The sequence below is a fragment of the Gadus chalcogrammus genome, chromosome 2, assembly GCF_026213295.1.
Source record: "Gadus chalcogrammus isolate NIFS_2021 chromosome 2, NIFS_Gcha_1.0, whole genome shotgun sequence".
In the NCBI taxonomy this organism is placed as follows: domain Eukaryota; kingdom Metazoa; phylum Chordata; class Actinopteri; order Gadiformes; family Gadidae; genus Gadus; species Gadus chalcogrammus.
Genome location: NC_079413.1, coordinates 19,644,792 through 19,654,740, shown reverse-complemented (window position 1 = coordinate 19,654,740; position 9,949 = coordinate 19,644,792). Strand labels below are relative to the sequence as shown.

The 9,949-nt window shown below is 39.3% G+C and overlaps 1 protein-coding gene and 1 long non-coding RNA gene across 2 annotated transcripts; both read left to right on the top strand.

Moving 5' to 3' along the window:
* Nucleotides 1-420: 420 nt before the first annotated feature.
* LOC130397739 (uncharacterized) lies at nt 421-3,319 on the top strand. Its single transcript, XR_008900328.1, has 4 exons — nt 421-772; nt 924-983; nt 2,366-2,440; nt 2,550-3,319. It is a non-coding gene; the product is annotated as an uncharacterized LOC130397739 (long non-coding RNA).
* A 3,002-nt stretch (nt 3,320-6,321) lies between these two features.
* On the top strand, nt 6,322-9,658 carry LOC130402319 (aerolysin-like protein). The gene is made up of 3 exons (XM_056606474.1): nt 6,322-6,329; nt 7,872-8,079; nt 8,716-9,658. Exons 1-3 carry the CDS (start codon nt 6,322-6,324, stop codon nt 9,118-9,120), a joined length of 621 nt encoding a protein of 206 aa, XP_056462449.1. The 3' UTR covers nt 9,121-9,658.
* The last annotated feature ends 291 nt before the right edge of the window (nt 9,659-9,949 follow it).

Sequence of the window (9,949 nt, the reverse complement as noted above, 5' to 3'; positions counted from 1 at the left end):
TAAACTAAAACGTTTACCGTGATATTTGAAATATTACCATATGTATGTAGTTATGCACATATTTTATGTAAACATAGTCAAAGGAGAAAAAACTTGTGTTACTTACCACTGATAGGACGGACATGACACAATCCTTCCCTTGTTTGGCCAATTAACTTTATACGTTACAAAAGGATCTTTTACATTTACTGCCCCTACCACCCATGATATTTCGCCTATGTCCACAGCCCCTTCATCCGGAAAGTCAAATAGTGCATATTTTGCCACTTTCTTTATTTTTCCGTAGCAAACTCACGACTAAAACTCCAGACTCGACTGTCAAATATTCAACGGACGTCTCACGCGCTGCGAATGCGTAGCATATGTTTACAACCGCATTCGCAGCGCGTGAGACGCTCGCGGGTTTACAGTTGTCTTTTTCAATTGGTCAGTTGTTGTTTTCAGTTTAAATTTGTCTGCATTGACAGTCGTCTAACTGCAAAATGTCACGAAATTATAAACGATATTTGTCCGATTTTTCTATACCTGTGCCAAAAACTACAAGATGGTACAGAAGTCAATTGAGAACAGAGGAACGGCCAGCAAGTTCGACCGAGGAGGTAAGAAAAACGGGAATAAGAGCGCCTCCTTGCGACACTTTGTCGAAGTAATTCCCTACAGCTAGGCTAACCTCTATTTGTCCACTGGCTTCCAGATTGATTCAAGGCCTTCATTTGAAGCTGAATTCTCTGATGACGGAGACCTTGATGATCAAATGAATACACAGTCTATGGTGTGTACACACTAAACACAAAGTTAATTAAGAGAATGGATGTTAAGAAATTATAACTGTACAATTGTAATTTAAGTTTAAGATGCCACAAACAGCTACTTTCTATTTGCTGTGGCTATCCTAATCTCATTGGTAAATTTGGCTTTTCCAGATTGACTCTTCAGATGAAGCTGAATTCCCCTGTGATGATCCACCAGACCATGTTGAGCAAGTGTGTACACACACAAAACGCTAACACACCTAGTTGAAATAGGGAGAACAGAGTGGCATATAAGACTTTATGACAGAATTCTGCATTGATGATTGAGTAGCCTACTTTATAAGTAATGTTAATTGTGTGTCCAACTTTTTACTAAAATTAGAAATATAACATATTTGTATATAATACAATATAGGCCTATCGTAATCAGCACTCGAGCTGAGGGGGGATGGCATCCCAATTTGGAATTAAAATGATCAAAATCATCAATCTATTATTTTATCAATTAATGTGGAAATATTCAGCTATTTCATTATAGCGGTTTCCTTTTTCAATTCGGCGCAAGGTAGGGTTGCCGCGCTGTGGACATTTCACACCGAGTAATACACTTGTGTTAACACCGGTATTACCGAGTATAAACGGTATAAACTTTGAAACTATAGGTAAATTTTATATACAATATCACGGTCAAAAGCTCTGTGCGCCTTCGGATGGCCGTAGCGCGGGGAGCTCTCGTAGGGATTGAGCTTCGCGGGGTTTATTTACCGGCGTTGCTATGGTTACCGGTCTTGTGTGTTCCAACGGTTTATTAGGTAGCCTATCTATTATTATATCTATCTATTATTATAAAAAAAATATTTTCTTAATTATAATTATATTATTAATTTCTACCGATTTTTTTTTTATTACTGGAAAAAATAAAAATAACTGTGTTGCCGGTGTGTCCTCGACACCGCTAACATCAGTAATACCGTATACCGCGGCAACCCTAGTGCAACGATATACTTTTCCCAGGGACAGATTTGACAGCGATACTGCCTTCTCGGGCAGTACGCTATTGCGCAAGCACGCAGGCGTACTTGCGCAATAGTGCCTTCACGAGCTCTCATTCCACACCGTACGAGACAGACACTGATAGCGTGAACCTGTCTCTGCATCTCAGACATCGCTTCCGCAGGCAACTCTGTCCCCTTTTCTCCCTTTCATTCCAACCCGTGTTTAACGCGAGTCTCCCTTCTTTGCCGAATGAATTTTTGAAGAATAAGAATCAGTTTTTAATATCCTTAATGTGATGTATGCCTCCGAATCGTGTGATGCGTCCGATCAGCTGCGTTTTTGTGGATAAAATGAGAGCGATGACATGACAGTAGTCATCTTTCTAATTTTATCCCCAAAAATATGTAATAACATGATAATAATAATTATTATTATCACACCGTTGGTCTCCCACCATATGCTGTCATCATCACAAATGATCTGTCCCTAAAAGTTAATATCCACCATCCCCCCTGGCTTTTTTTTACAACTCGACCACTTATCGTAATAACTCGAGAACTGTGGGTCTGGGTCTGAACATGCACAGAACTTTGACACTCATTTTCAATTTAACACAGCCCGACTTGACACCAGAGGATGGAACAAATTAAACAGAATCCGCTGAAATGGATGACGATGAGCAGTGTTTCACAGTGAGTATTTTTGTGATTGGAGATGTTATTCTGTGTGATGAACTAACGAGAATAAAATCCTGAGTTACGAAATGCAATGCATTGTTTCTGTCTGTATCTCTTTGCACAGAACATCTTCAACGATCCTGAAATCCAAGAGCAACCCATCTACTCTGGTGCATCAATTAACCGTGGACAGCTACTGTGCCTCATTCTGGCCTTCATCTTGAAGCACAGCATTAGTGGCAGTGGATTAAAAGATTTGTTCGATCTTTTAAATATTGTAGCACCTGGATGTGCCCCCACAAGTAAATACTACTTTGACAAATCTTTCTTTAATATGGCAAAACAATTCGAAATTCACCATTACTGTAAAATTTGCTCGCAATATAGGTAAGTTGTTTACCCCTTGCTGCAGTGACGGAAATGTTGATCAAAGAGTAAACAAAAATGAAGGGTATTATTTTCTGAAGGAGCTCTTTCTACAAGTTCTTAAACGATAACAAAACAAATATGGGCATGGGGGACATTTACAGTGGAAGTATGTACGCCTCAAAACTTAAAACCTTTGTTGATACCCTTGACAACATTTCACTTTCATTTAATATTGATGGGGCTTCAGTTTTTAAATCATCCAATTACTCAATTTGGCCAATTATCTGCACAGTCAATGAACTTCCATCTACTATCCGTGGAAAATATGCTCTTCTACATTCCCTTTGGTTTAGCTCTAAACCCGAAATGCCAACACTGTTTTTTACAAGATCTATTCACAGAACGGTTTTCTTGGCATGACAACACTGGTCATAAACACACCACAAAAGTTGCCCCAGGTGTCTGCATATGTGATGCGCCAGCCCGTGCCATGGTACAGGACATGAAACAATTTAACGGCAGATATGGGTGTGGGTTTTGTCTGCAGATGGACAACACACACCCTCTCAACTGCCACTTCACTGTCATGCCCTCTGCACGCAGGTATAGGTCCCTGTTGTGCAGGAGGGCTCGCTACGGCAAAGGCCTGGTGCCTGCAGCCATAACAGCACTCAATAAAAGGCCAAGATAAATCACCCCCAGTCCTACTCTGTGTAGATGTTTATGCAGATCTGTGTAGATGTTTATGCAGATCTGTGTAGATGTTTATTTGTTTCTGTTTATTGTCTGTCGGCGTGCGGCCCACATATGTAATGTACTATGAAGTGAAGAAAAATTTCCCCTTGGGGACAATAAAGTTTAAAGTCATATGGGAGAAATAGAACCAAAGGGAAAAGGGTTTACACGTGTATATCCTCACTCTACTGCGTATCCTCAACTAAGAACACATGATCAGACTACCCATCAGGCATCTGCTGCAATACAATCAGACACAGATGTTAATGGGGTTAAGGGACCTAGTCAACTGCTGCTACTGCCTAATTTCGACATTATCAAACATTTTGTCCCAGAATATATGCATAGTGTTTGCCTTGGTGTAACAAAACAATTTGTCAGTATTTGGTGTGATTCAAAAAACTCTGCTTTACCATTCTATTTACAACCGAAAATAATCCAACCGATTGACAGTTCTCTCCTCACCATACACCCACCACATGAAGTCAAAAGATGTCCAAGGTTATTGTCCGAGAGGCACTATTGGAAGGCATTTGAATGGAGGGCATTTCTTTTCTTTTATTCCCCCATTCTTTTGAAAACAGTTTTACCCCCCGGTTTATTATAATCACTGGCTATTACTTGCCTTCTCCATTTACAGACTCCTCAAGGATCATATCCAAAAAGCTGATCTTTTGCATGCTTCCTCTTGTCTTACACGTTTTGTTGTCGAGGTACACAGGGTATCTGCAGGTTTCAGCAAGTCAAATTTAAGACTTTTTAAGACCTTTTTAATACCACCTTGAATGAAATTTAAGACCTTAAACCCGCGATGGTGGGGGGGATCCCGCTGTATTACAACCCAAGCATAGCATGTGTGTCACTCAATGAGACTCATTCAAGTTTACTTTCTGTCTGTTTATTGAACATAAAGTGATACTCCAGGGCTCCAGACTAACTTTTTCCTTGGGTGCACTGGTGCGCCTACATTTTTAATTTGGGTGCACCAGCACGTATTCATGGTGCACCCAAGTTGTAAGTTGTTGAGAGGGGGGTGACAGCGTCTGGGCCCCCGGGCAGCTGCACCGGTTCAATGCGCGTTCACATAAAAGGGGCGTTTCTCGCGTCATTTGACTCACCCTTATGCAAAATAAATCGCGCAAGAGCGGTGTATTTCATCCAAGGCGAGCAATGTATTATTATGAACTCCTACGAGGAATTCAAAGTTCAAATCACAGCCAAGGGGAACACGGTTGCCCATAATATGGCTAGGGTGGCGTGCTGGCAAAAATAGCCGACCGTGTTAATTCGTAAGTGAAAAGATTCTGCATATTGTCTAAAAAATATTATGTATCATCATCCCTTTTACCCCCATATATGTGGGGCCCCATGAATTGCGAGCCCAAGTACCGGGAATGCACTCGACCCAATATCGGACGTGCACGTCAAGTTGCTTGCTTTTAGTGGCGTGGTTCAACGTCTCAAATATCAAAACAAAAGCCTTGTAGACGCTGCAGATTCGCTCGTTTCGGATGAAAGGCGCTGGTCCGAAGTGAGTTATATACGCCGTTTTGTCCCTTCCAGCAGTAAAGGTGCTCGCGATTTGAGAGTCAGGGAACATCAAACCGAAGAGATCTCCTATCCCCTCATTCGAGTTGTAGGACTGGTGCTTGACCACTGTGTTTAGAATCCACAACACCTCCGCTTTCAGTGTTGGTGTCGCACCAAATGCTACCCTCAGGTCAGTGCTAGCAGCGCGGACCGTCTGGCAGAGATGCAAAACGTAGAAACGGCTGGGGTCTGTGTGTGGCTCCTGGCAGAGGTTTTATGTTTTTGGCTCTGCATATGGCTGACGACAGCCTTAATCCCCATGGTGCCGCGCTTGAATGTAGGCTACTTTTGCACGGAATGCATCTGGCCTGTTCTGGGTTGGCAACGGACGCTAGCCAACCTCGGAAACGGACGTCTTCCAGCCAACTGACGTTGCATTGCATTTACCCATTGTTGCAGACTAGCTAGCAAGCGCGCAGACATCCGTTTATATATGCAGCTAGCAAGAAAGTAGCCCCTCGTACATCTCCTTCCCGAAAAGTCCCGCGAGAAAAATAAAAAATTAAATAACCCTGCCCCGACCAATTTAAGACCTTCGAGTTATAAATTTAAGACCAGCATATGACATTTTTGACGAATTTAAGACTTTTTAAGGCCTTAAATTTAGAAAAATGAATTTAAGACTTTTTAAGACTTTTAAGACCTCCGCGGACACCCTGGTACAAGAGCTTTATGGAAAATGTTATGCTTAACCCATCTTAGCAACGCAGTTGACATGTGTGGTCCGCTGTGGGCCAACTCTTCATTTGTTTGTGAAGACACAATTGGCACTCTTCTTGAAATGTTCAATGGTACACAGGCAGTCCCTGAACACATTTTTTAAGAGATTTTTTAACACAAAAACACTAATGCACCACACTGAATTATTCAACAATGCCAGTGATGATGTCTGTGATCTTTTCAACAAACTTGTTAACAAAGACAATACAGTGTTAAAATCATACAAAGTAGGTAGCGGTGCTCGCGTTGTCGGGAATTACACAACAAGAGTAATTACAGTGGGGGAGTCCATTCTCTTTGGAAATTATATAGAGGCCAGTGTCAAAGAATTCAAGAGAGGTTTCATCCACCACACTTTATACACCACTGAAATGTTTGCAGCAAATTTTAATTAATAATTCTTGTGTGGCTCTAAAAAACGGAGAGCAGGGTAGTATTAAATCCATACTACTTTGTAAGCTCAATTGTGGTCGCTTATCAGCATGCAAGTGTGAAGAGGTGTACCTACACATTTTTAGATTAAAAAAGGATTCCAGACAATTAAGAATCTATGATAATTTTGCTAAGGTGAATACTGCTAAGCAAATTGTGAAGTTCAGAAAGACCCATGAAATACTTCTTTGCAAACCTAATGATATTTTGTGCAAATGCTTTTGCTATGTACACGATGAGTCAATTATTCTTATCAAGATGCCTGTATTAGAAAATGTTTAAAGTAAGTAAGGCTTCAATTGTACTCTCTTTCATTGTTATTATATTCTGGCTGTTGTAGCCTATGCATGTTGTGCATTATGTTTTATATTTATCTGTGGTTTATGTTTCTACAATAAAATCTCCACATAATACAAATATTTGGCTTATGTTTCACATATTCATTTCAGGACAAATTACAGAATAATGAAAATATATATTAAAAAAAGTATATTATGGTTAACTATAGTAATCTATACTGTACTACACTTTGTAGTGACTTACTATAGTATTTACCATAGTACACTACAATGTCTAGAAAATTACTGTAGTAAATCCCACACTTTATTGTAGTATAGTAATCTATAGTATACTACACTGTGTAGTAACTTACTATAGTATTTACCATAGTACACTACAATGTCTGCAAAATTACTATAGTAAATCCCACACTATATTGTAGTATAGTATAGTTATCTATAGTATACTGTGTAGTAACTTACTATAGTATTTACCATAGTACACTACAATGTTTGGAAAATTACTATAGTAAATCCCACACTATATTGTAGTATAGTATAGTAATCTATAGTATACTACACTTTGTAGTAATTTACTATAGTATTTACCATAGTACACTACAATGTCTGGAAAATTACTATAGTAAATCCCAAACTATATTGTAGTATATTATAGTATACTATAATATATAGTATACTGTAGTAAATGCTGTGGCAACTATAGTATTTTTTCCCCTGGGAAAACAACCATATAGAATAGATCAATTTGCGCTTGGGGAAGAAAAATCTCAATCTGTGGCGGTCATTGTTGATTCTTTGGCGCCGCTGTCTGTTGTACTGCTTTGAATAGTATACATTTACATATATATGTCACACACACACACACACACACATATATGTATGTGTGTAAATGTATACTATTCACTATAGTTTGTACAGACAACCAAAGCTGTCAAAGTAAAATGTATAAATAGATGAATAAATATGAAACATTCTTTTAATAACACAATAATGCTGCCATATAATTTATATACTTTATACAGTATATATATATATATATATATACTATGGACAGTATATGTTGCAGAATGTCCTTTTCCATAATTGTATATGGTGTTTCAGGTACTCTATTTCCTTTCCCATGACCCCCATTTTAAAACAATCGAATATCCTGGATAATTCAGAAGTGCACCTGACAATCACCATAAAGAAATAACTATTAAGGCAATTGTTGAGTAAATAAATAACATTGTATTATTGTGAAAGTTAATGTGAAAAATATTTCATGATAATGATCCACTTATTCTTACTTTCTTTTAAAGAAAAATAATACTTATAATAACATATTATTTTATATGTATACACCGCCAGACCGAGTACTCTATCGATGTCGGGTTTGGAGTCTGCCTGGGATTGCAGGGGAACGCTGGCTCAGACATCGACTGTTTGGGATTCCTCTTCATCAATGCCATCAAGTCGTCTGTGCTAACCGACATGACCTATCCCAGCCTGGCCATGTACACACCCCAGGTGAGTGCTACTATGTGTGGAAGACCTGAGTCAGAATATGGCAGGAGGCCATATTCTGGCTGAAGTGGGCCAATACATTTCAATTAACTGTTTCTTTATTAACTCCGAAAAGCTATTGAAATTGAGTCATTTTCATGCATGAATAGCACCTGTTTTTGTAGTAGGTTGTGCCCAGGACAGAGATTTGCACGTATTTTTCCTCCTTCCTATCACTAACAAAAGCATGTCTTATACCTATCTTTCATAGGGCAGATTACTCTTATATATTAAACAAACATATTTTATAAAGCCCTTTTTATATCAGTAGTTGTCACAAGGGGCTTTCTTTAAAGAAAAATTAATAAAGATTTGTTCCGCTCAAATGCTTGTTGGCCCACTTAGTCGTTCCATAAAGGACAACTTGATGAGTCCTGTCCACCATAGAAGCATTATAATTTGATATGGGGTTGACATAGTGTCAGCACTTAAATCTTTTGAATTTCTCCCCCGGGGGATAAATAATGTGTTAAAGTCTAAATGTTAGACTAAATACATAATATTTTAATATTTTCTGTACTGGTTATTGAGTATATTTTGTGTGTTGCCTGAACATTATGCATATTTTTTGTGTTTTTCTGTCTGTGTGGTTTAATGTAGGTCAATAAAGAATATATAAAATCGTCATCTCATCAAAACGACACTACTGCAGCTCAAGAGCATAAATGTGTGTACAGCCGATCTGTGACCAAGTCTACCACCTGGAGCACCACCACTAAGATTGAGGGCACCGTCAACATGTCTGTTCATGCAGGGATCCCGAAACTGGTGGGGGGGTCTGGTGGATTTAGCTTGACCACGGGAGCAGTGCTGTTGTCCACAATGAACTCCTCAGAGACCATAACCGAATCAGATGAGGTCAATGTGACGGTCCCGGCACGAAAGACCGTGAGCGTTGATTTGACAGTGGGACGAGCAGACATCAACCTCCCCTACTCAGCCACAGTTAAAATCACATGCATGAATGGCAGCGAGCTGGTCTTCCCAGAACATTTTTCTGTCTAGCTAATGCCATTATTTAACGTTTCAGCTTAGTAAATGATAATTTCAGTTCAAATATTCCATATGCTGTTAATTTAGCCTGGAAAGATAATACGTTTCTGAACACTTCCAGTCAGATGCTAATCTTACTACTATAATAGCAGGCCTGTCGCACCAGTTACTCAAGTTGGTCATGTGCGCATGTGCCAAGCAGCCTGCAGCTCACACACACACACAGCACACGCAAACCCATACACCGCAAGCACTAGGGATGGGCACGGTAATTCGAATATTTGATTATTCGAAACGGTGTGGGTAGTTGACTTTGAGTTTTTTTTTAATTTTTGCCTTAAGTTCATTTAATATATATTCATTAGCTATATTAATAACATATTGTTCATTAAACGTGTATACTAATGCCATTCAATACTTGGAATACTTTGCTATACCGGCAACCTCCGTTCCAGACAAGTCTTTTCCACGGTGGGCTTGATTGTAAAGCGCTTCCGCACCCGCCTATGCCCCGAGCACGTAGATATGCACAATTTTTTTAACAAGAATGACTGAGTGATGCAGTAGGTAGGCTAATGTGTTATGTTAACTGGAAATGGTTTAGACATACTGCATTTCCGTCTTACACTAAATATATTTTTGTGGATGAGGCAGGCCCATGCGCTGCAAGTGGAGTTCTGTTGATATGCAAGCCTACCAGTACTTGTACTTTTTGCTGCTGTGCTCCAGTTACTTGAATCTATTCAGTTTGTGCCTTAAATTTACTCTAATCTTATTTCAGTTTGTGCCTTAAGTATGCAATACTGTTCATTCATATTCTTGTCCAAAATGATGGTTTCGT